Genomic DNA, 25,466 nt, shown 5'->3' with positions numbered 1-25,466 from the left:
AAAAAAAAAAAAAAAAAAAAAAAAAAAAAAAAAAAAAAAAAAAAAAAAAAAAAAAAAAAAAAGGAGAAAAAATTTAAAGAGACCCTGTTTCAAAGAAAGAAAGGTCACAAAGGAGGCTGAGGTCAGGAGCTCTTTACCTAGGTAAACAGATACCCTGACCAGCAGTTTACAAGGTAAACTTAAAGCTGGGTCTGCCCCCATCAAAGTCCACGACCTAGATCCCATCATGCAAATGGTGGACTCACGGGCTTATCCATTCCAGGCGATGTACCAGCTCAAACAATTGACAACAAACCAAACATGACGACCGCGTGGAGGCCAGAGACCAACTCTGTGGGGTAGGTTCTCTCCTTCCACCTTTATGGCAGCTCCAGGGACCAAACTCAGACTGCCAGGCTTGGCAGCAAGGGCCTTTACACGCTGAGTCATCTCTCCAGCTGGACATTCCAAAACTAAAACTGGGTCTTTTTTCTCGTAATTATTAAATGTTGTGATTGACTAGGGATTGGTTAGGGTCTCGTGCATGTCACCATATATCATGCCCTCTTTTTTAACCTTATTTTGAAAAATTGAATGTAACGTCTCACTACGTTAACTAGGCTGATCTTGAACTCGCTCTGTCCTCTTCCTGAATAGCTCCCCTGCGGGTTTCTCACTGTAAATTGTCCTGTGATAGAATGTGGAAGCCACGCACACCCCTAACACCTAGGCGGCTTAAGTCAAGTTTGTTAGGAAACTTACAGTTGGAGAAGCAGCAAGCCGCAGCTGATTTCTAGTCTCCCGTCATTATCCCGTGGAGAAGCATGCAGGAATCCCGCTGGGCCAGAGTCAGCTCCTGTTCTCCAGCTCAGGGCGTCTCCCACCTACCTCTGTTCTACTTTGTGTCTGTAGGGGTGGAGCCGGGAGCTTCTGGTTGAGGAAAAGGTCTTCTGGAGTAAAAAAAAAAAAAAAAAAAAAAAAAGCCTCCAGAGCTCAATTAGGGGAGGTGTCACACCAAGGGCGCTTTTAGTGAGTTATTTCCAGGGGTGAACTGGCTTCTTAATGAAATCCCAAAGGGGGTTGCAGGGGTGGGGGGTGAGACTTTGGGGATCTCTAGGTTTATCTTAACTCAGTATCAAGAAGAATGTGTGCTATGTTTTGTGCTCTAAGGGACTTGTGCATTGCCTGTCAACTCTTAATGTTTTCCAACAGTGGTTTTCTTTTAAAAGTTTATGTCTATGAATGTATTGCCTGCTTGTTCTGTACGCAAACCCTGCGCATGCCTGGCGCCCACAGTGGCGGGTCCTCCGGAACTTGAGTTAAAGATGGTCGCAAGCTATCATGTGAATGCTGGGATCTAAACCCAGGGCCTCTGCAAGAGCAAAGAATGCTCTTAGCTACTGAGCTATCTCTCCAGACTCTCCTCCCCCGCCCCCCATCAGTGGTTCTTGAAAGACTTTGGGGTGAAGTTAAGGGCAGAATCACAACAAATGAAAGTAGTGGCATTCAATCTTGAATGTCCAGTAGAACTGTTAAAACATGGCAATGACTAGGTTTTGACCGAGAGATTGTAATTTCATTGGTTTGAGGCTCAGCCTGACCTCCAGGAGCTCTGAAAGTTTACCAGTTACTTTTCTGTTGCTGTGATCAGCTACCATAACCAAACTCATCCTAAGGAAGCTTTATTCGGGCTTATGACTGCAGAAGAGTAGATGTCCACAATGGCAGGGAAGGCATGGCAGCGGGAACAGGAAGCAGAGAGATCACATCTAAAGCACACCTGGGAAGGAGATCGTGCCAACTGCGAGTAGAACAGAGTCTATAAGCCATCAAAGCCCTCCCCCAGTGACCTACCTCCTCTAGCAAGGCTTGCACTCTGAAAGTTCCAAACTTCCCAAACAGCAGGGAAATGGACCTGGGTTCTCTGCTATCACTGAGTCATCTCTCTGGCCCTTCCAACTTACTTTTGGAGACAGGGTCACTCACTAAATGGGGAGCTCAGTGACTAGGCAAGGCCCCGCCTCCAGCATCGAGGTGACAGATGTGTGGCACTATGGCTAGCTTTTACAGAGGTGCTGAGGACAGGAATGCAGGTCTTCACACTTGTACAAGAAGCACTTTGCCCACTGACTCACCTTCCCAGCCCGGTAAGCCTGTCTTTGATAAGGTGAAGACAGACTAAACAGATCTTATGGAGCCGGAGGTCAGATAGCCCTCATCCTGTGGTTGGGGGGAAGGGCAAACAGGAAGCACCTAAGCACAAATCTTCATCCAGAAGACACCATTTTGCCAAGATAGAACTTTAAGATGTATCCACTTTACTGCATTTAGTTCTCAACAAGAGAAGAGTGAAATCTCAACTCTGTGACAATTAAATGTGAAAGGGTTGTATCAAACCAGAACTGCTGGTGCGCGCCTAAAAACACAGCACTCAGGAGCCTGAGGCAGGGGGATCACTGTGCGTGCAGTCAAGGCCAGCCTGGGCTACAGAGTGAGACCTTGCCTCCAAAATAAAGGGCTTACAACAATGAAATAATCACTTAACACAGTTTTTAAAAGTGAAAAGTCTTAGACAGGTGTGGTGACACAAGCCTTTAATCCCAGCACTCAAGAGGCAGAGGCAGGTGGATCTCTGTGAGTTTGAGGCCAGCCTGCTCTACAGAGTGAGTTCCAGGACAGCCAGGCTACACAGAGAAACCCTGTATCAAAAAAAAACAAAACAAAAAGGTGAAAAGTCTTTAACCTATGCTATACACACACACACACACACACACACACACACAAACACACACGGTGGTGGTGGCAGTAAAGGTGCTTGCCACCAAGCCTGACCACCAGTATGGTTCCTGGAATTCACATGGTAGAAAGAGAGAACTGAGTCTCACAAGTTGTCTTCTTCTGACCTCCACACACATACACAATAATAAATAAATGTTATTTGTGAACTTTCAATTGTATATAAATTGTATATTTTAATATAGCCAGAAATCCAGTTACCCTCCTGAGCTTGGAGAAAGGACTATGTAGGATCCACTTCCCCACTCCTCAGCTCCTAGGTAAGAATCACTTGTGTCTGATTTCCTGAGACAAGGTTTTTCTATGTAGTCCTGGCTGTCCTGGAACTCACTCTGTAAAACAGGTTATCCTTGAACTCACAGATCCACCTGCCTCTGCCTGGCTCACCAGCTAGCCACGGTCTGATCTTGCAGAAAAGTAACTTTTCCTGGAATAGTCACTGTTTCTGTGTCCTTTGACCTCTGTATGTCTGAGGTATCTGTTGCAGCAGCTAATCATGAAGTTTGTGTTTCTCTACTCGTTGCCTTTTTATAAGGTTTCCTGCTATCCTGCAGCTCTTGAGATTTGAAGGGAATAGCTCTTTTTTTAAAAAAAAAAAAAAAAACCCATCCTTTATGTTCTCTGACCTTTACAAACATCCCCAGCTAAGCTCAAAGTCTGGCCCTAGTGTTTAATCAAGAAATGAACATCAGTCACCACCTTAGAACCCCCCAAAGATGCCGTTATTCTGACTTCTTTCCATGAACAACATCTGCAGCCTTTCCCTGAGTAATAAGTAACACTCGCCTCAGGAGAGGCCCTAGATCCTTCCCTAGGAAGGATCGTTGCCTCCATTCCTTGGGAATTTACAGGAAGGGGCTGTCTATGAGAGCTCAGGAAATCAACGTTGCCACTCAGAGACCTGATTTGAATTGAAAAGGAATTCCCACGGCACGGAATCAAATTTATCCAAGAGAATCTCAGAGTATTGAAACAGCTGAAAGATGATTCTTTAAACAAAGACCCAGGGCTGGAGAGATGGCTTGCTTGCTTGAGAGCACTTGCAGCTCTTACAGAGGGTTCAGTTTCAATGCCCAGCCATCTGCAACTCCAGTTCCAGGGAATCTGGGACTGATGCCCTCTGTGGGTACCAACTACTCACGTAAATACAAATCCACAACCAGGCAAAACACTGATATGCAGAAAATCAAAATAAATAAACCTTCAAATAAAAACACCAAAGCCCTCCGAGGCAGTAGTGGCACACACCTTTAATCCCAGCACTCAGGAGGCAAAAAGCAGGCAGAGCTCTGTGAGTTCTAGGCCACCCTGGTCTACAGAGCGAGTTCTAGGACAGTCAGAGCTACTCAGAGAATCCCTATCTCAAGAGTCATTCCAGATGAGCCAAGCCAGGACTGTTCAGCAGATCTTTCTGCAGTGATGGACCTGTTGTCTATCTGTGCTATATATACATCACAGTACCCATTAGCTATAGTAGCTGAGAACTTAGCATCGGGGCAGCATAACTGAGGAACTGACTTTTAAGTTGTATCTAAACACATAATAGCCCCAGGTGGCAACTCTAGTGACCATGGCAGCTCTTCCTGGTAATTATAGCTGGCATTGTAGGTGATATACTGTGTTTTAGTTTTGAGGTTTTTTTTTTTTTTTTTTTTTTTTTCCCTTCACACCAGAGGAGAGTCTGGGTTATATCTGGCTTTGTTTTTTACATTTTTGGGTAATGCCTTTTTTCTCCTCAGTATAGCAGGCCATAAGAAGTTGGTTATAATGTCCCTGAAGGCGCTACTGGCAGGTTTTGAACTAACTTTTAGGTTTTACACTAATTCTTCAGGGAAGTTTTTAAAGTTTTTTTTTTTAAGATTTATTTATTTATTATATGTACAGCATTCCTTCCATCTGTGCCTGCAGGCCAGAAGGGGGCGCCGGGTCTCATTATAGATGGCTGCGAGCCACCATGTGGTTGCTGGGAATTGAACTCAGGACCTCTGGAAGAGCAGTCAGTGCTCTTAACCACTGAGCCATTTCTCCAGCCCCTTCAGGGAAGTTTTTAATAGTTTAATAGAACTGTTTGGTTTGGGGTTTTAATGCTCTACTGGGGATTGAACCTCCTTCACCAGTAAGAGTGATAACGATTCTTTGTAAACCAGCCTCAAAGTCAGGCTCCTAAAACTTCTCCTAGGCCTTCTTAAGCAGAGTCCTGATACTTGAATTGACCCACAGCCTCTGCCCCTCGACAGCCTCTGCCCCTCGATATCCAATCGCCCTCAGTGCTTGGCCCAGTTCCCCATTCTACACTACCCACCTCTGCCTACAAGCCCATGCTGTCAGACCTTCAGCAAAAATCTGATTGGCTTACATCCGACTTTGGTTTCTGTTGCTGTGATGGACACAAAGACTGAAGGATCTCTGGCCAGCTTGAGCGTGTTGAGCGTGGTTCTGGCCTTGCCCTTCTTCTTCCCAATTTACAAAGAGACTACAATCCTAAAGCTGGCCACCAAGGTCTATTTCCTTATTTGGTTACTTCCTTGTCCAGCTATGAAAGTATTGAAGTATGTCGGTCTCCTCTCTGTCCAGAGGCAGTCCTTTGTCCTCTGGGGCAAATACCCTTGCCCCCTTTCCCTTGTTCCCTTCCCCTTCTTCCTTGTCCTTATCTCTCGTCTTTGTCCCTTATCCCTGCCCTCTGTCCCTCTGGGGCAAATAAACTGCTCAGAATTTTGTCCCAGGAACCCTGAGCCGGACACAGATAGTTTTCCTTAAATGGCCAAATCCAATTTGGGGAGGAAAGGATTTATTTCATCTTGTAGGTTACAGTCCATGGTTGAAAGAAGTCAGGGCAGGAACTTGAAGCAGAAACTGTGGAGAGATGCTGCTTACTGGCTTGCTCCCATGCTCACATCAGCTCCCTTTCACACACAGCCCAGGCCTAAGGCTAATACTGCCTCCCCCACCCCCACCCCATGGGCTGAGTCCTCCTACAGCAATTGAAACCGAGAAAAGACCCCATAGATGCATCCACAGGCCAATCTGACAGTTCTTCACCGGAAACTCACTTTTCCCAGGTGTGTCAAAACAACAGTCAAGACCTTGATGTTTTGTCGAACACAAATAATTTCTGAGAGCTTCACATCAAATGGGGCTATTTTCCGAGAGTAACGGACCATAGCAAAAACCAAGACTTCTAGACTGGGTAGAGTGGCACACTGTCATAGTCTCAGCACTTGGAGAGCAAGAGGATTATCCCGAGTTTGAGGCCACACATAGTGAGTTCTAAGCCAGGCTAGACTACAGAGAGAGATTCTATATTAAACCAAACCCAAACCGAGATTCTTCTGTAATCATACCCTGATATTAACATAGTCCAAAGCAAAACTAATCAGGCATCCCCTATCCTGAGTAGCATGAGTCGCTTGCCCTCTCTCTCCTAAGGTTAAATCTAGTCCATTCATCACAGAAGCACCCTGCTTTCTGAAGGTACCTAGTGCACAGAACAGGAGAGTTTGCTTCCAGAAATCTTTGCCCCAAAGTGTTTTGGAATTGGAGGTTGACAAAGGAGACCGCCGCCTTCTCTAGTTGGATCACCACTAGTTTGAATGAATCCTTGCAGGCTAACAGTATGCACAGGTGAATTCAGGATGCTCATGACTAATGAATGTTTATTACTTTCGTTCATTCATCTGATACAAGTAACAGAGCAATGCTTGTTAGACTAATTGCTGCCTTTTATTTATTTAGAGAGGGTTTTACTATGTAACCCTGGCTAGTCCTGAACTTATGGACAGTCTCCTAATGAAGGGACAAAACAAACTCCACTTTGTGCTAGGCCCTCTGGAGTGCTTGGATTATAGGCCACCACGTTCAACCATTTTTATTTTCTATTGATGAGTTAGTTTTTTTTTTTTTAAAAAAATGCTTATTATTACAGGTCGTCACTCATAATTTATTTTATTGTTCTGGTAGGGGTTTTTATTTTTATTTATTTAGGGAGGCGAGTATAGCGTTCAGCCTTTTTAAAGGGGTTGACTCAGGCTGGCTTCGAACTCGAGAGCCTCCTGTCCCAGTTTTTAGTTTTCAGCATTTGCCTACTGGCGTCCATCACCATGGTCCGCCTGCTTTTGTTTTGTTCGTCTGTTTTGCTGTTTTGACAGAAAATAAAGAGAATAAGTTGGAGGGACCGTCAGCAAACCTTGCCACTGGAAAAACTGCGGCTGGGTTAGCTTCACTACGGGCCTCAGCCCCTCCCTCGGGGCACAGCTAGGAGCCCGCCCCCCACCGCTCCGGATCGCTCTGCGCACGCGCTTTTTCTGGGCGCGTCAGCGGCGGGTCCCAAGCACGCGTTCCCGCGCGGGAATGTTTAGGGCCGTTGGGGGTTACGTCATCCGTCCCCGAGACCCGGAAGTTCCCTCCGGAGGCGGCTCCTGCACTTCCGGCGGCGCTGAGGACGTTAGGGCGGCGAGCGCGCTATTTGGAGACTGGCCTACCGCCATTTCCGTTAGCTCGGCCCCCGGCTGAAGGGCTAACTCCGGTTTCCAGTGGAAGCCCATCCCCGCTCGCAGAGGCGCTCCGGCGCGCCCTCTGCCCGGGCGGCTCTAAGGTTGAATCCCTCCTCCCTTTTAGCTAAGTAGCTAAGGTCGCTTGGACGCCGTTACTCGTCTTTAGGTCTCAGGGACGTCCCCCGGGGGTAGATTTCTTCAGGCTTTGTTTAGTATTCAACCCCACCCACCGGAGTCTCTGGGCGGGCCTGGTCCTCTCGCTCTCCCTTGCCCTGGATCCTTCTGCGGGGCTGCGGCTGCGTAAAAAAATAGCAACGCCCCTGCCGGCGATCCCCCCCGCCCCCCTTCTGTTTCCTCAGGGCCAAGGCCTTTTCTGGAAAGCTAGACTGTTAGGTTTAACCTAGTGCTAGAAGGTTCGATTTTCTCTGTCGCTCTGGAGAGAGATTTAAAGACTTAAAGGATGGGTTACTGCTGGTTTGTTCCCTAAGCTTCTGGAAATTTTCACTGTGAGCATTCCTGGCGTTTTTTCTTCGCGTTTAGGCTGTTTTAGTGTTTTTTGATTTTTCGAAACAGGGTTTCTCCGTAGCTTTTGGTTCCTGTCCTGGAACTAGCACTTGTAGACCAGGCTGGCCTCGAACTCACAGAGATCCGCCTGTCTCTGCCTCCCGAGTGCTGGGATTAAAGGCGTGCGCCACCACCGCCCGGCTTTATATTTGTATGTATATATGTGTGCATACACATACTCAAGCGTTAACAGTAAAAATGTATAAGCATTATACTTGCATCATATGTTCTGGGACTGAACTCCAACTGACAAGAAATTTGATCTGAATTAGAATGTGTTATAAATGTAAAGCACATCAGAGTTTTTGAGAATTATTAACATACAAAAATTAAAACACCTGTTGATATCAGATTTTGAAAGGACAGTATTGGGGTGTGACCTGGGTGTAGCTCAGTGGTAGAGCACATTTTAGTGTGCACAAGACCTTGGGTTTGATCCCTAGCATCCCATTTCTCTAAAGGAAAAAATATTTTAGATACACTGGGCCAAGTAAAATTATAATTAATTCCATCAGTTTTCTAACACGATTGTTATCCATTTTGAAAAATTGTTTTTGTGACTTGAAATCTTTCTGTGGGACAGGATTGCTCTAAGAAAGGCATTAACAATGTCCTGCGGCCAAATACACACTGCCCATTTGCTGCTTTGAAACAGGGTCTCTTGTGAGTCACCACACGGGCTTTAGGGCTTTATGTCATGCTGAGGGGCAAACTCTGGCCCCTGTGCTTGCTAGGTAAGCACTCTACAAACTTAGCCTCATCTTCAGCATTACCACTCCTCCCCCTCCCCCATGCTTGCCTTGAAGCCAGAGTTCAATTTAGATGTCTTTCTCAATTACTGTCCCTCCCACTTGGTTTTTGAGATTTTGAGATAGGCTGTCTCTGAACCTGAAAGTCACCAGTTCCACTAGACTGGCCAGTGAACTCCAAAGAGTCACGTATCTCTCCCTTCCCATTGCTAGAATTGCAGGCGTGCACCATGAGCCTAGCTTTTTATGTGGATGTGGGGATCCAGACCCAGGTCCCCATGGCACAGCAAGCAGTTTACCAACTGAGCCCTCTCCCCAGTCCCAACCGCGTATTGTATTATATTTACTGTATGTAGATAGATGAGTGGGTGTGTGCACATGAGGGCCAGTGCCCCTGGGAATCAGAGGCATCAGATTTTCCCAAAGCCGGGGTTACAAAAGCAGTCGTGAAAAAAGCACATAGGTGCTGGAAACTGAACTCGGGTCCTCTGCAAGAGCCATACACACTCAACTGCTTAGCCATTACTCCAGCTCCATTCAGTATTTGCTGTCTGTTGTGCTTTCTACAAAAGTTGAAAAGTCCCAGTGCCAGAAGTCTAAAGTGTTTCCTATCTGTCCTTTTACAGAAAGTATTTGCTGACCTCCTGTCCTGGAACAACATCTGGTATGGTACATATTAAATCTTTTAAAAACTGGTTTTTAGAGGGGCTGAAGAGATGGCTCAGAGGTTAAGAACATTGGCTGTTCTTCCAGAGGTCCAGAGTTCAATTTCCAGCAACCTCATGGTGGCTCACAGCCATCTGTAATGAGATATGGTGCCGTTTTCTGGCATCCAAGCATACATGCAGGCAGAATATTGTATACATAATAAAAAGATTTATAAAAAATGGTTTTTATCTCACTATAAACTCATGCTGTCTGGAATTGACAACCCTCCTGTCTTAGCCTCCTGAATGCTAGGATTGTGTCTTCCAGTATGCCTGGAAAATTTATTTATTTTAAAATTACCTTTATTTATTGTGTGTGAATGCATATGTATCATGTTGTCCATGTAGAAGTCAGAGGACAACTTGTCATTTCTCTTCTTCTGCTATGTTCTAGGGATTGAACACACATGGTCAGGCTTGGTGGTAAGAACTCACTGAGCCTTCTTGCCAACCCCCGGCAAATTTTTAAACTTTCTATTGTAAATTCATATCATTGTCAGTCCCTTTATAAAGATTAAGCCCGTCATTAAAACTGTTTCATTTAAATCACACAGTGGTAGCCCACACCTTTAATCTCAGCATTAGGGAGGCAGAGGCCGGTGGATCTCTGTTAGTTCAAGGCCAGCCTGGTCTACAGAGCTAGCTCCAGGACAGCCAGAAGTGCTACACACAGAAACTCTGTCTGGGGCGTTCCAGAAAAAGGGATTATCTCATTTAATTTGAATACTAATCCAAGGTGGCCGAGTCACCCCATTTTGAAGAGGTGCAGGATGATCAGTAAACCCTGTCAGCTTGTTAATACTCCCTCACTTCCAGGAACTAGACTTTTTTCAGCATCCATATCCAAGAGATTGCTAAGACCTACCTGATTAGCCCACAGTGGACACCATTTTTAATGGCTTTTTAAATCTAGAATTTTAAAATTTTTTGTTACCATATAGAATGGTAGGGTTTTTTGTTGTTGTTGTTTGGTTGGTTTGGTTTGGCTTGGTTTGGGGTCATGAGGGAGTTGTTTGTTTTGGTTTTGGTTTGATTTGGTTTTTCAAGACAGGGTTTCTCTATAGCCTTGGCCTTCCTAGAACTCCCACTGTAGACTAGGCTGGCCTCGAACTCAGAGAGATCACCTGCCTCTGCCTCCCAAGTGCTGAGATTAAAGGTGTGCACCACCACCACCCAGCTCAGAATAGGTTTTCTATGGCATTTTTATTTGTAGAAGTCACTATATTTTATTCTAATTTATCTCCATCACCCACTACCTCTCCATGTTCTCTTCCCCCTCTGATGGATTCCCTTACCCTCATTTCCCCTGCCCTCTTCTCATTATCCCCTTTCTAGTTTTATGATAGAAAATTTTTTTTAAATATTTATTTATTTATTATGTATACAATATTCTGCCTGTGTGTATGCCTGAAGGCCAGAAGAGGGCACCAGATCTCATTACAGATGGTTGTGAGCCAATATGTGGTTGCCGGGAATTGAACTCAGGACCTTTGGAAGAGCAGGCAATGCTCTTAACCACTGAGCCATCTCTCCAGCCCAATAGAAAATTTTTGAATGATTTTATTAAAGAACAGGAATTGAGGTGGACTTTGTCTTCCAGGACTTACATACAGTGCATGAGTACAAGCAAGTTGCTATATAGTGACTAGAATTGAAGCTCACACACTGAAAGGAGAGGAAGCATCCTAGACGCTTTGTCACTTGTTTAACAGAAGAAAGAATCTCGTAAACTCTTCGGAAGCTGTGGTCAAGGGAATAAAAGAGGTACTACTTCTTTGTGGGAACTGTAGAAAAAATGTTCTTAAATATGGTAAACATGAGAACATTGTAGTGATTTTGTGTTTTTCACAGATTTTCTGTTGTTAGATGAAATTTACCTCCCAGACTTATTGTGCAAATTGAGGTAACCTGAGTGTGAATAGCGTCGTAGATTGCTCAGTAAATGTTCATTGCCTCCTACTGTTAAGAGGTAAGTATTCGAGAATATCAGGAATTGTATACATTTCAACACTTACTACATTACAATCATAAAAGCTTCTAATTTGAATTGTACACAGCAGTGTTTTTAATGGTTTCTTATATAATAGGACTTACCTAATGAAGTCTGAAGTTAGAGAGGTTCTGTGTATTCAGTCCAGGAGCAAGACTACTTTTTGGAACTAATGGCAGCCTGTTGGTGAAGTGGGTTGGAGGGGTCAGTTTTTTGTTGTTGTTGTTTTTTTTTTTTTTTTTTTTTTTTTTTTAGTTTTTCCGAGACAGGGTTTCTCTGTGGTTTGGGAGCCTGTCCTGGATGGAGGGGTCAGTTCTTGTGTGTGGTTTAAATCAGAATTGGCTGGAGAACTGAACAAATGCCCAAGTCCTCCACTGATACCAGGCATATATGGTATACAGATATACATGTAAGCAGGCAAAATATCCATACATGTAAAATTATAAAAAAAGAAAATAATTTTCTTCAAACTTAGAAAAAGACCCCACAATAGGGGATTTTTAAAACTACATTTATATGGCATGTGAATTTGCATAAAGGAAATACCGGTATTCTTATTTTTCACAACTTTTCTCTAAATTTAAAAGTATTTCCAAATAAAGAATAAGTGGGTCATCTGGATGTGACTCTGTTTTTCCAACAGCTCAAATGTCAGCACATTGTATCCTGCTGACTTTCAGAGTTCACCAGACCTGCTTCCCAACCTGTAGTATCTGTTTATTTGCATTGGTTCCAACATTAGTACCCCCATTTCTGTTTTATTTCCTTCTTTATATTCAGAAAAATATCAGTACAAAGATTATAAAGGCATTAGGTATATCAATCTCATAACTGACTATGAGGAGAAAATAGCCCCGTGTTTGCTCAGCGTTGTCTTATGGTTGCTTACATGAGCATGATTTTATTCCCAGTGATTATTAGATTCCACCCAAGATGAACTGATTTTTTGAGACAGGGTTCTCATGCATTCCAGGCTAACCTAAAATTTTCTCTGTATCTAAATATTGTGTTAAACTCATGTTCTTTTAGTCTCCATCCCAAGTGCTGGGATTGCAGGTGTACACCACCATGCTAGGTTCCTGAATAATCTTAATCTAGAAAGATACTGATGTACAGTATCTTGTACAGTGGAGGTGGAAAAGTTTAGCTGATATTCTATCAAGTCTTTGAATGTTCTGCTGAAACTTTGCAGTCATTTTTTCCCTTCTGCTATTGAGAATAGAAGTCTTGAAAGTTGACTAGTTCACATTGCTGTATTATCTAATCTGCCACACCCATTTATATCGCATTACTCTTTCAGAAAACATCACATGAATAACTGGCAGAAGTGCTAGTTCACACTCCAAGAGCTGCAACTAGTAAAGGCAAACTTAAAAAGATTGAACCATCTTTTTTTTTCTTTGCAGCTGTGAAGATGTCTGACAAAAAACGTATCATTGCCAAGGCTTCCCTGATTGAGCAGCTGGTGGCTAAAAGGTATTTTGAGGATATTGGCAAACATCTGACTGAACTTGAAATGATATATGTGTCTAAGGAACATCTCCAGGAAACAGAGTTAGTCAGAGCTGTATACAGAGTCCTCAAAAACTGCCCCTCCGTGGCTTTGAAAAGGAAGGCCAAGTGTCTGCTGGCAAAGTGGAGAACTTTCTATAAGACTACACACCTCAAAACAAAGGAAAGCCTTAAATTACTCCCTTCTAATGTTAATGAAGAAAAACATGCAGCAGTTTCTCAGGAGGTGAGCCAGGATGGGGCATCAGGTTTTAGCCATGATGAGATAGCAGGTCTCTGCAGTTCTCTCTCTAGGCTGGCATCTCAAGATGCTGAAAAAAAGCATGCTGCAGTAGTTGAGTCTGGAAGTAGCGCCACTCAAATGGAAACTAATGAAGAATATTTGGGGGATGTTGACCCTGAATCTACTAGCAAGAGCTCAAGTGTGTTACAAGATGCCCTAGTGTCTCTTAGATCTAAATGCGTAGAGCTTCTTTACACAGCGTTAGCTAGGTTTTCCACAAATGACATGAAAACTCATTTGTGGCAGAGATTTGCAAGAGAAATTGAAGAGCACGTTTTTACCCTTTATTCAAGCAACATCAAAAAATACAAAACTTGTATTCGAAGCAAAGTTGCCAATTTGAACAACCCCAGGAACTCTCATTTACAACAAAGCCTGCTGTCTGGAACCATGTCTACAAGAGAATTTGCTGAAATGACTGTCCTGGACATGGCAAACGAGGAACTGAAGCAGTTGAGAGCTTTCTACACAGAAGCCAGTATTCAGGAACATCACCTTCCCCACACAGTTGACGGCACACAGACAGATAAAATAAAGTGCAAGCGCTGTGAGAAATACAACTGCAAGGTCACTGTAATTGCCAGAGGAACACTTTTCCTTCCAGTTTGGGTGCAGAATTCAAACCCAGATGAACAAATGATCTATGTCATTTGTAATGAATGTGGGGAACAGTGGTACCATAACAACTGGGTGTGCTTGTAATTTGTATATAATCCCTTCAGGGTCATATGTTTTACATGTATAACATAACCCTTTTGTGCTCATTTTTTACAGAATCTTACCATTATTTTTGTCTGGGATTTTTGGATTTTCGTTTGTGAAAGAGCTCACTATGTAGCCAAAGCTGGCCTCGGTCTCTTGAGTGCTGGAATTATAAGTGTACGCTGTCACACCTGGCTGGGTATACTGTTCTATTCCAGTTCTCGGAACAAGGAACCAGAGTTGTTTGCCAAAGTTAAGGTCATTGTTGCTAAAAGTTGTTTTGGAAGAGTAGTAGACTATCACTCTGTACTTTGTGGCCATTTATAGAGTGGCAGTGTAGTACCACATGGCCTAAGAACATGTTAGAGGGACAGACTCTGACCATATACTCTTTTGAATCCTGATCTGCATCTTGGCAGAATCCCCAGGTCATCCTCTGAGATACCTTGAGATGCACTGATATAGCTGCAGGCTTGTGGCTCTCAGGAGTGACTATACATTGGAGTTTACTGGAGAGCATTAAAAGTATACAGGTGCTAAGGGTCAAGCCTAGAATAATTCAGTCTGAACCTATGGCATGGGACCCAGGCATCAACATTGCTCTGGTTATTTCTCAGTTTAAGTTGCAGTTTAAGTTGCAGTTAGAGTTGAGAACTACATGTAAATAGTCTCATTTGAACCTTTCTATAGTTCTGAAGAAATGAATGTTATTCTGGAGATATTACAGATGAGGAAAGAGGCCCACAGAGCCTCAGTGACTTAACCAGGTTACATCACTATAGGTAGTCTGCTTCATATTTTTCAGCTTCCTTATGACGCAAGTGTGATGGCACATGTCTGTAATCCAAATGCTAGGGAGGATGAGGCAGGAGGGTTTAAATGAGTTCAGGGGCAGTTTAGATTGTAAAGTCCCTGTCTCAAAAAATATTAAAAAGGCACTGTGGTGATTCAAGTTTGTAATCTTAGCACTACGAATGCTGAGGCAGAAACCCGTGGTTGAAGCCAGCCTAGGGTTATGTAGAGAAACACTGTCAAAACTAAAGTATTCACAGTCTGAGAATGACTTGATACTGACTTTACAAAAAGTCTCCTCCTGGAAATGGGCGCTAAGCAAATAGTGTTTGGAGCCTCTAAGTTTACATGATTAGAGTTGTATTCTTTTGTCCTTAATTTTCTCATTTTTACACGTCTCTCTTAACCTATGAAAAGTTGCACTGTAAGTTAGAATCTGACTTAGAGCTTGCTTCTGCACTTAAATGAGCTGTGCATTTATTTTTTTCTTTGTGTGAGCTCTTCATAAAGTCTTTATGATAACTAGTTTCTTGATGTTAGGAATCTTCATGTCTTCAAAGTCATGTGTGTTAAAATCCATAATGAAAATGGCACTAGTTGTCAGAGGAAGTTCACTCCCTCAAACTTTGAATTTATCAACATTTATTTACCTACTAATTGAAGAGGAAATCACTCCTCTAAGGCCTTTCTAAACAGTGTTTACTGATTTATATGCTTAAATACAACAAGCCATTTGTATGATTATGGCTAATTTTCTTCCTTTAAAATGATAGAATGTTATTTGGGGTTTTGATTTTTTTAACATGTAAAAAATTTATGCATCCACACAGAAACTTAGATATGCACTCCTTTTATAGTTTACCAAGTGCTTAGATATCCATTTTATCTTTTGTTGTTTGCCAGAGATGAGTGAGTAGTTTCTGTTTTTATAAGACCGGTACCAACCTGTAGCCTAAGCTAAACTGAAACTCAGACTGGCTAGCCTTAACTTCTGGAGTGCTGTAATTTGGGGTGTAAACCATTTATTGATTTTATCATAATAAAGAGTTTATTTCTTAGTTCCATGTACGTTCACATGTTTTCTTCAGTTACTGTCCTCTAAATCCCCAGTATTCCTTCATTGGAATCTGTAGGCTTTTCTTTAGGTATATTTTTTACCTCCTTATGACAGTTTCCCAATGGATGCATAAAACTAGCAGACATTTTTGTTTCATATGTTTTGAAGAAAACAACTTGAGACTGTCAAGTCTGAGTTACATTTTGTTGTATTTTCTCCATTTTGCATTCCATGACTGTTCATCATAATGCAATGTGTTAGTACTTTAAACAGAAACTTATAGAGTCATCAAAAACTCAAGTTTCACAAAGTGTGGTTTCATGTGACTTGGAATGACCTTAAAACCTAAATGTTGGTTGTGCAAGACTACACACAGCACATGAAAACCATGCTTAATTTGTTCAAGTCAGTATTGGTATTTGGGTTTTCTATGTATCTATGTATGAGTATTATATACTGAGATTTTATAAGCTACATTTACCAAAATAAAAGCATTTGAAATGGAAAAAAAATCTCTTATTCTCCAAGATTTTTTTTAAATGTGTGCAGTCTTCCTCACTTCCCATAAGCTTTGTCAGTTAGTTTTGCAACTAGGGAAATGGTGATTTTGGTTTTATTCTTTTGGTCAGCTACATTTTCTGAATATAGATAATTCTTTTACACTCTGTCTTATCCCAGAGAGAGAAAGGGAGGTGGAGGGAGGGATTGGTTTGTTTGTTTGTTTGTTTGTTTGTTTGTTTGAAACAGGGCTTCTTTGTGTAGCCTTTGTAGTCCTAGAACTAGCTCTGTAGACCAGGCTAGCCTTGAACTCACAGAGATCTGCCTGTCTCTGCCTCCTGAGTGCTGGGATTAATGGTGTGAAAGAGGAGTTTCTTTACAGTTGCTGGTAGGGTAGGTTCTAATTTAAAATTACCCTTACAGGAACAAAGAGCGACTCTGAAAATGCCAAGATGGGAAGGTGCCTGATTATAAGGGACAGCTTATGTGAATGAGAGACAGTGTGAAAGAGCCAAGAGTTCATGAGTTCCGTTGTAGGTCATGATAACAATGAGGACTTTGGGGGGAGTAGGGTGGTTTGTGTTAAAAAAAAAAAAAAAACTAAAGCTAGGCAATTTGTAGTCATGGAATCTGAGTGTCTTTTAGGAAGATGATTGTAGCTGCTTTGTTGAGTGATGAGAGAAACAAGGATGGATATGGGAACATCGGTTAAGTGGCCATTGACAATGGTTAAATAAAAGTATAGAAAGGGCTGAAGAGAGGGCTCAGCAGTTAAGACCACTGGCTGCTCTTCCAGAGGACCTGGGTTCAATTCCCAGTACCCACATGGCAGCTCATAACTCTATAACTCCAGTTCCAGGGAATCTGGCACCCTCACAAAGATGTACATGCAGACAAAACTCGAATGTGCATAAATTTTTGTAAATAAAAAAGTATAGAATGGTTTGTCTGAATCCTGATAGTTGATGAAACCCTTAGCAATTCTGCAAATGACTGTTTCATAAAATATGTCCAATCAAAAATTTCCTCCCTGTGGCCAATAGTCAAATAACAGTGCAAAATGTCAGCTTGTACCCCAGTCTCCATGGTAACTACATAGGGTGAAAACATCCATTTTAATACCTGAATGTGGGAAGGTTTTCTCCATGGGTTTTTCCGAATCAGTCTCCTTTGTCCATACTTTTTTAACGTGAAGAACTGAGTACAATTGTGGCTCTGTCTCTTCCCTGGGTATTTCCTGTGATGAGAGCCTTCTTTCATTCCCAGATACCATTTCTAAGTGCCAGGCAGGAAGCTTGTGGCTGGCAGTACTCCATTGCCTTTGCTCAAAGGGTCTGGACCTTCCTCTTTTAGGTCAAATTACTTTGTTTTTATAATGCCCAGTAAATGTAAAATATTTTGCCACAGTTTTTTTTTATGTCTCTCAGAGGTACTTATTGTAAGCACCCAGGTTGTAAGCAGTAACTTTTTAGTCTCAGAAGAGTGCCACAATCAGATGGACGAACCAATGGCAACCTCATGTAATCCTATTCATATTTAAAGTGAGGTGGCCAAAGATGCTACCACACACTGCCAGAAACTTGGTGTTGGAAGGATTGCACATTTTGCCTTGCTAGGCACTAACTCTTCTGACACACGGGAACCTCCTTGAATCCTTTTTTGTGACATCATGTGGCCATCTGCTATTTTGAAAAGTAAGTGATTTTAGAATATAAAGTTAAAAATTAAAATAGAATACAAGGTAGCTGAGGCTGGCCTCAAAGTTCATATATGAATTTTTGTGGATGTATATTCTTGCCTTCTTTAAAAATGAAAATGAGCTGGGCAGTGGTGGTGCATACCTTTAATCCCAGCAGTAAGGAGACAGACAAGTGGATCCCTGAGTTCAAAACTGGTCTACAGAGCAAGTTCAGGATAGGCAGGGCTACACAGAGACACCCTGTCTTGAAAAAATAAAATAAAATGAAACCTGAATATGAGAATCAGTTCAAGGTACTCGTCATTGTCATCATCATCACTATTACTATTTGGGACAGCTTCTCATGTAGACCAGGCTGGGTTTGACCGCACCACGCAACCATAACCAAAGATGACCTTGAGCTTCTGATCCTCTTGTTCCCACCTTCCCAGTGCTAGGATTACAGGCATATACCATCATGCCTGGTTTTATGGGGTACTGAAGATGGAACCCAGGGCTTTGTGCATTCTAGGCAAATGCTCTACTGACTGAACCACATCCCTAGCCCTGTTAATTCTTTTCAAATAATGACACATTTCTGAAAATCTAAAACAGGCATGGAAGAGTTACCGAAGTAAGAAGCAAATTGAAATATTATTCATTTAGAAACCATGTTTTATCTTCAAAATATAACCACTTCTGAAATGATGTAAACATAGATGCAGCTGCTTATAAAAGATGCCAAGTGGCATCATAATTCACCAAATTTGCCTTTGTGGATTGAAACAAAAATTTAAGAAATTTCCAAGAGTACCCATGAGGCCCTGAGTCATCTGACTGGGCTCCACCTACTGTGCCTCTCCTTAAATCGGTGGTTCTCAAGTTTCCTGATGCTGTGACACTTTAATACAGTTCCTCATGCTATGATGACGCCTAACCATAAAATTATTTCTGTTGCTACTTCATAACTGTAATTTTGCACTGTTACAAATCAATGTAAATATCTGTTTCCAGTGGTCTTAGGCAACCCCTGTGAAAAGGCCACTCAACCCCCCAAAGGGGTCAAGACCCACAGGTTGAGAACCATTGCCTTAAATGATGGAGGACCCAAAACTACAAAAGTGGTTTCAGTTTCCTTCCTTGGCCACAATCTGACCACAGTATGGCACTTATTCATTCTGCACTGGCCATAACTCATATCAGACAGGCACAGCTCAGTGGAAGAAAGCTGGAGTCTGTATCCACTCATGTCTAACAGCAAAGGATCGATCCCGCAATTTAAGTGGGCTGTGTCTTGCTATTCATGAGGCCACTGGGTAGGCTTGTCTTAGTTTTAGCATCTTTTCAGGCAGAAATGTCTCTTTCTGCAGTATTGTTTTCATTCAGTAGATGGACTTTTTGCTCACAGCAGACTCCTCACAAAGGGTTGAGCAGGAAGTTTCTGCATATCTTGTGGGAACATATTTTAAAATGAGATAGAAGTGACACACGACGTTTCAGAAGTAATAAAAATGTGTGATGGCCTGGTGTGCACAGGCTTTTAATCGCAGCACTCAGGAGGCAAAGGCTAGGTGGATTTATTTCTGTGCTTTCCGGGCCAGCCTGGTCTATGTAGTGGGTTCCAGGGTAGGGAGGGTTACATAGAGAGAACCTGCCTCAAGAAAACAAAAACAAAAACAAAACAAGGCTGGAGAGATGGCTCAGAGGTTAAGAGCACTGGCTGTTCTTCCAGATGTCTTGAGTTCAATTCCCAGCAACCACACGGTGGCTCACAACCAACTATAATGAGATCTGATGCCTTCTTGTAGCATGCAGGCATGCATGCAGACAAACTGTATACATAATAAATAAATCTTTACCAAAAAAGAAAAACCTAGTATTAAAGCCCAAAAATTGTATTAGTATTAAAGGGTACTGAATTGTGATCGAGAGAAAGAAGTCTGGTTTTCCACTTCCTCGTGGGTGACTACAGATAGTAACTGTGCACTACCTTGAAAAGCCACAAGAAGGCTGAGGATGTAGCTCTGTTGGTAGTCTTCTTACCTAGCATACACGAGGCTCTGTGTCCAATCCTCAGCAACACATTAACATGGCATGGTGCCACCCACCTGGAATCCAAGCCTTTCAAAGGTGGAAGCTGAGGATAAGAAGTTCAAGGTCATCCTCCGCTACTTAACAAGTTCAAGCCAGGAGTCCTTCCTCAAAAAAAAAAAAAGTTACTGACTGGAGACGTAGCTGAGTGGTAGAGCTACTAGCATACACGAGGTCCTACATTCGTTCAATCCGCAACATCAGCAAATAAATAGACAAATTCAGAACCCATTGAGTTGTCGCATTGGCAGTGTGTTAGCAATGCGATGGGTCAGAAGGCAAAAGTGCTTGCTGCGAAGCAAGCTGACAACATGGGTTCTATCCCTGGAACCCATAAAGAAGAGAGAAAGAAGTGATCCAGCAAGCTGTCCTCTGACCTGCACGCACTGCTGTGGAGCTCATGCGCGTACACAGCGAATACATTAATAAACGTTTTAAATATTTAAGTGACAGAAAGGATTTTGAATGCTTTTCTTCAAAAACGTAATGCTTAATAAAATACATAATTCTAACCTGATTTCATCACTTAATACCCATATGGAAACATCAAATGGGACGCCATTAAGTTATCCAATTTTGTGGTTTGGGGCATCTGTGAATTGCATGCTCATGGGTTCAATCGCCAGTACCAAAGAGTGAATGCATTTAATTAGCTCAAAACCTGAAAAAAACAAACTAGATTGTGGAGATGGACATGCACCTCTATGAATAGGGCCAGTCATTATTGACTTGTATACTTTCAATGAATGAACTATGTTTCAATAAAGCTGGTAACAAAACACCTGATTAGCTGAGAGGAAAGTGGAACTTCTGTCGGATATTTCTGAGCCTTCAGAGTCCCAATTATCCATACATGCCAGAGGAGAAATAACGACAGTCTTCCTCAAAGGGGGCTTTGAAGGGCCACCACAGCCAGACCCCTGCCAGGTAAACAGCAAGTTTCCCAACACCTCTGAAGCTGCCAGGATAGTTAGTTCCCTGGGCCCTGGCATTTCGTTTCTGCATGGAAGACCCCCTTGCTTGCACCCAGATTCACAGGCCTAGTGGAGGATCCACTCCCGCCCCAGACACTTTTGAGAAAAGGTCTCTCTATTAGGTAGCTCTGGCTGTCTTAGAACTCACTCTGTAGACCAGGCTGGCCTCGAACTCACAGAGATCCAGCTGCCTTTGCCTCCTGAGTGCCGGGATAAAAGGAGTGTGCTACCACACCAGGCCTCTGCACACCAGGATAAGCCCTGGAAAAGTAGAAAATCCTTTAGAACCAACGCAATCCATTGGCATTCTATGTTCCTGGTTAGATCTATGTTCACCAAAGAACCTTGTCACCTAACACTGCAGATGTAGGCTGCCACAGTGAAGGTCTCACACTCTGGACCCTGGGGTCACGGGAAAAAAGTACAGAGAGGCCCAGGCTCCATTCCAGACCTACTGAGTGCTCAGTCGTGCCTGTATGGGTTCACTCGGTGAGAGGCTGCCTGTCTGCAGCAACAGACAAGGAATGTGGCCACCCCTTTGGATGGAGGTTCTTAGCTGACAATATCCTTTCCATGTGCCTAAGTCACCAACAGCCTCCACCCTCCATGACGTCAAGGGACAATTCTTAGCCTTGAAACCGATCATTAGCATTTGATAGTTTTCATGTATGTACATATATATTTTCAAATGTCTCTATGTATGTATGAATGGTGTGTGTGTGTGTGTGTGTTAGGGATCTCTTATTCAGCACAGAGGTTGACCTGAAACTTACTGTGTACTTCAAATTCATGTAACTCCCCCAAACTCAGCCTCGTGAGTGCTGAAATGAGGTACTGGCCCTGGACCAACACCCGCAGTTTTTACTTCCTTTTGTTGAACAGTTTTCCTCATGGCTGGAGCAGGTTGCTCTTCTGTTTTTCCCTTCCCTGAGTCACTCTAGCTCAGCCAGTTGTTTGCTTTCCTGACCTTTCAGCAGTGGAATGCCCCACATCTCTGTCTAACCCTCCTTTGGTGATCTTATCTAATTCCCTGGCTTCTAGAACTCTTAGGACTTACCACTCTTTCCCAGGCCTGCATCTCCCCACTTAATCCCAGACCCATAAATCTAAAGGCCGACTTGAGAACTCTCCACTTGGTGAACCCTGGAGTCCAATTACTGAGGATGAGTCACCCCAAGAATATACTCTCACACCTCAGTTGATGTAATAGCAAGAGGATTTGAATTCAGCCACGGTAGGGTCACTTAACATTCAATAGCATTCGATGCCAAGGACCCCAGATGCCTGTTACAAGCCATTTTTTAAAGCAAAAATCCATAGAGACAAGGGGGGGGGAACTCGGGGGTTGTTTTCCAACTAGTAGGATTGGCTTGTTCAGGGGGCTTCTAATAACAAGTGGTCTGAGCCAGGGCTGGAGAGCAGTTGCCAGATGGGGGTCATTCTGACCCCTTTCCAGGGACAGAGTCAAAACATCTGTGGACATCTGTGGGTTATCTTGTCCCAATTCTAGGAATGGGGCTCTATTTGGAGAATGTCCACAAGGACATAGGATGATATTCAGTACGTGCCTGTATAGCTGTTAGATTCCTGGACGGGGTGGGGGGGGCGGGCACTAAGGTACTAGGACTGAGGGCTCAGTAATGGCCTCAGGTTGTCTTAAAGTTTTACACACTGATATGGAATAACCATCCTAACATGTTTAAAATCCAGCTTCCAGTCTTCTAACTCCTGTTTCTCCCTGGCTGCCTCATATTACTTGAACTGAAAACTCTGATAAGGAGCTCACATTGGCTGTTGGAAGAAGTTATCAGACTGAAAAGGTTTGCTGATCTTTCTTTCTTTCTTTCTTTCTTTCTTTCTTTCTTTCTTTCTTTCTTTTTGAATGTGTGGGAGGATCCTGTAACTTAGCTGTTAGTATTCATGAGAGACTTTACTTGGCTATAAGTCAACAAATTTAGAAGCAATTCTTTAAAAATATATCTTTCTAAATCACACACACACGCACACACAATTTCCTTTTTCTTTTTACTTTTTAGTTTTCTGAGACAGGTCTGGTGTCGCTCAGGTTAGCCATTAAGATCCACTACGTAGCTACGGATGACCTTGATCCTCCTGCTGCCACCTCCCAAGCACTTGGAGGACAGGCCTGCTACACCGGGGCTACTTTGGGTGGGTGCGAAGGACGGGACCAGGGTCCTTGTACATGCCATGGGCCTTGTAAGCATTCTCACCTGAGCCACATCCCCAGCCCCCGAAACACTACTTTTCAAGTTATGGGTTTTTTTAATGTTCATGTGAAGTTTTTTAAATCTAATTCGGTGGGTTAAAACCACTGTACACAAAGTTGTTGTCAATTACCAGAAAGGATTGTTGAATCTTTTAATTTCCCAAGAAGTCTGGTAGCCGGTAACAGTCATTCGAGGTCCCTGCCCTCCCCCAACTAGTTCCGGACACCTATAAATCTTTTTTGTATGGTTGTCTGTTTATCTGTTTGTTTGGTTGGTTGGTCAGGTTTTTTTTTTTTGTTTCTTTTTAATATATATTTTGTATACAATATTCTGTCTGTGTGTATGATTGCTGGTCAGAAGAGGGCACCAGACCTCATTACAGATGGTTGTGAGCCACCATGTGGTTGCTGGGAATTGAACTCAGGACCTTTGGAAGAGCAGGCAATGCTCTTAACCACTGAGCCATCTCTCCAGCCCCCTGGCTGGTCAGTTTTTCAAGACAGGGTTTCTCTGTGTATTCCTGGCTGTCCTGAAAATCACTATATAGACTGGGTTGGCCTCAAACTCAGAAATCCACCTGCCCCTGCCTTCTGAGTACTGGGATTAAAGGTGTGTGCCGCTGCCACCTGGCTAACTATAAATCTTGACTTATTTATATTGGTTCTAATTTGCCTAACCTAAGCATTTCACACACAAAAAAATGGACTTATAGCCGGGTAGTGATGACACACACCTTTAATCCCAGCACTAGGTAGGCAGAGGCAGGTGAATCTCACTGAGTTTGAGGTGAGGCCAGCCTGGTCTACAAGGTGAGTTCCAGGACAGCCAGGGCTATACAGAGAAACTCTGTCTTGAAAAGAAAAAAAAGAAAAAAAAAAAAAAGAGGCGAGCAGACAGGGGGCGGACAGACATCTTGGGATCCGAGAGTGGCCAGGCCGGTCTTTTGGGGACTGTTGACTCTAGGTCTGTTCTCAGAGCAATGGGTCACAGAGACTGAGCCGCCACCATGATTGGAAGTTTATTCATCTATAATCACGGGGGGGGGGGTTGCTCATCTCCCGGGTCTACAGGGATGACATAGGGAGGAGTGCAGTGGATGCCTTTTGGGTCAATGTGATCCATGCACGGCAGTAGGTGCGCAGCCCTGCCACAAACATCGCTTGCACCAGCTTCTTCCGTGTTAAGCGGTCCGCAGCAGTCAGCAAGCAGAATGTCAATGTGCTCTTCGAATTCGTCTATAAGACGTGCGGTGGAATGGCTGCTTACTTTGGCAAGATCAGTGAGGAAACCATCAAGAACAACTTTGTGCTCATATACGAGCTGCTGGATGAGATGCTGGACTTTGGCTACCCACAGAACTCAGAGACAGGTACACTGAACACCTTCATCACTCAGCAGGGCATCAAGAGTCGGCATCAGACAAAAGAAGAACAATCCCGGATCGCCAGCCAAGAGACTGGGCAGACTGGCTGGCAGCGGGAAGGCATCAAGAATTGCCGAAATGAAGCCTTCCTAGATGTTCTGCAGAGCGTAAACCTGCTTATGTCCCCACAGGGGCAGGTGCTAGGTGCCCCTGTGTCAGGCCGGGTAGTGATGAAGAGTTACCTGGGTGGCGTGTCTGAGTGCAAGTTTGCAATGACTGACAAGATTGTCATTGAAAAGCAGGGCAAAGGCCCAGTTGTTGAAACCGGCAAGAGCGGTGCGATACATTGGCCCAAGTGGTGGATGCCTAGCTGCCTAGTGGCAGGTGGCCCACTTCCCCACCCACCCTTTTCCACAGGTCCAAGTATCCCCAGTGACCACTCGTCAGTGTCCTTCCTCCCTCTTGCTTTGCTGCCTTTCCTTTACAGCAGCCCCTGAGTATAGGTCTGAACCCGCCACAGTGGGACTGCTGACAGACAGTCCCTGGCTTCCTGGGCAGGGTGGTTTCTCAGGCTTCTCTTCCATCTGTCTGTCCTGGCTTAGTGCCAGGCCCTGAGTTTTGTGACCAAAGCCAAGTGGCTCCCTCTCCTTTCTACCCTGTGGCCACACCTCTGCAGTGGGAAGGTTGACTACCCCTCCCCTCAGAACTCCCCCAAAGACCAGTAACAGATCCCCAGCCTTTAGTCCCTACTCTGCTTTGGGATAGTATGCTTTGTTTTATATACGTGTGACTTGGTCCAGTTCTAAACCCAATAAACTGTAGAGTGAAAAAATAAGTTTAAAAAAAAGTGGAGTCTGGGGCTGGAGAGATGGCTCAGTGGTTAAGAGCATTGCCTGCTCTTCCAAAGGTCCTGAGTTCAATTCCCAGCAACCACATGGTGGCTCACAACCATCTGTAATGAGGTCTGGTGCCCTCTTCTGGCCTGCAGACATACACACAGACAGAATATTGTA

At 43.5% G+C, this 25,466-nt stretch overlaps 1 protein-coding gene, 1 long non-coding RNA gene and 1 pseudogene across 10 annotated transcripts in view; 2 read left to right on the top strand and 1 right to left on the bottom strand.

Moving 5' to 3' along the window:
* The window catches only part of LOC126512680 (uncharacterized), a 531,499-nt gene extending 530,627 nt beyond the window's left edge, over positions 1-872 (bottom strand). For all 5 annotated transcript variants that reach the window (XR_007595127.1, XR_007595124.1, XR_007595125.1 and 2 more), the window contains exon 1: positions 742-872. This is a non-coding gene — a long non-coding RNA (uncharacterized lncRNA). The remainder of the gene's footprint in view (positions 1-741) is intronic.
* Tceanc (transcription elongation factor A N-terminal and central domain containing) overlaps positions 1-16,119 on the top strand; it is a 17,103-nt gene extending 984 nt beyond the window's left edge. The window contains exons 1-5 of one of the 5 annotated variants that reach the window (XM_050160555.1): positions 215-338; positions 9,205-9,242; positions 10,886-11,049; positions 11,137-11,254; positions 12,682-16,119. In XM_050160555.1, coding sequence (XP_050016512.1) covers positions 12,690-13,772 — 1,083 coding nt within the window. In that variant the 5' untranslated portion in view covers positions 215-338; positions 9,205-9,242; positions 10,886-11,049; positions 11,137-11,254; positions 12,682-12,689 and the 3' untranslated portion in view covers positions 13,773-16,119. Of the gene's footprint in view, positions 1-214; positions 339-6,778; positions 7,367-9,204; positions 9,248-10,885; positions 11,050-11,136; positions 11,255-12,681 lie in introns of those variants that run through there. The other 4 variants (XM_050160558.1, XM_050160554.1, XM_050160557.1 and 1 more) reach the window with 4 other exon arrangements.
* Positions 16,120-24,096: 7,977 nt separating this feature from the next.
* LOC126512729 (AP-2 complex subunit mu-like) lies at positions 24,097-24,950 on the top strand (annotated as a pseudogene).
* Positions 24,951-25,466: the final 516 nt, after the last annotated feature.

This window comes from Alexandromys fortis, unplaced genomic scaffold (assembly GCF_014885135.2).
Source record: "Alexandromys fortis isolate MF-2015 unplaced genomic scaffold, M_Fortis_MF-2015_v1.1 scaffold_120, whole genome shotgun sequence".
Taxonomy (NCBI): domain Eukaryota; kingdom Metazoa; phylum Chordata; class Mammalia; order Rodentia; family Cricetidae; genus Alexandromys; species Alexandromys fortis.
This window is presented reverse-complemented; position numbering and strand designations above follow the sequence as displayed.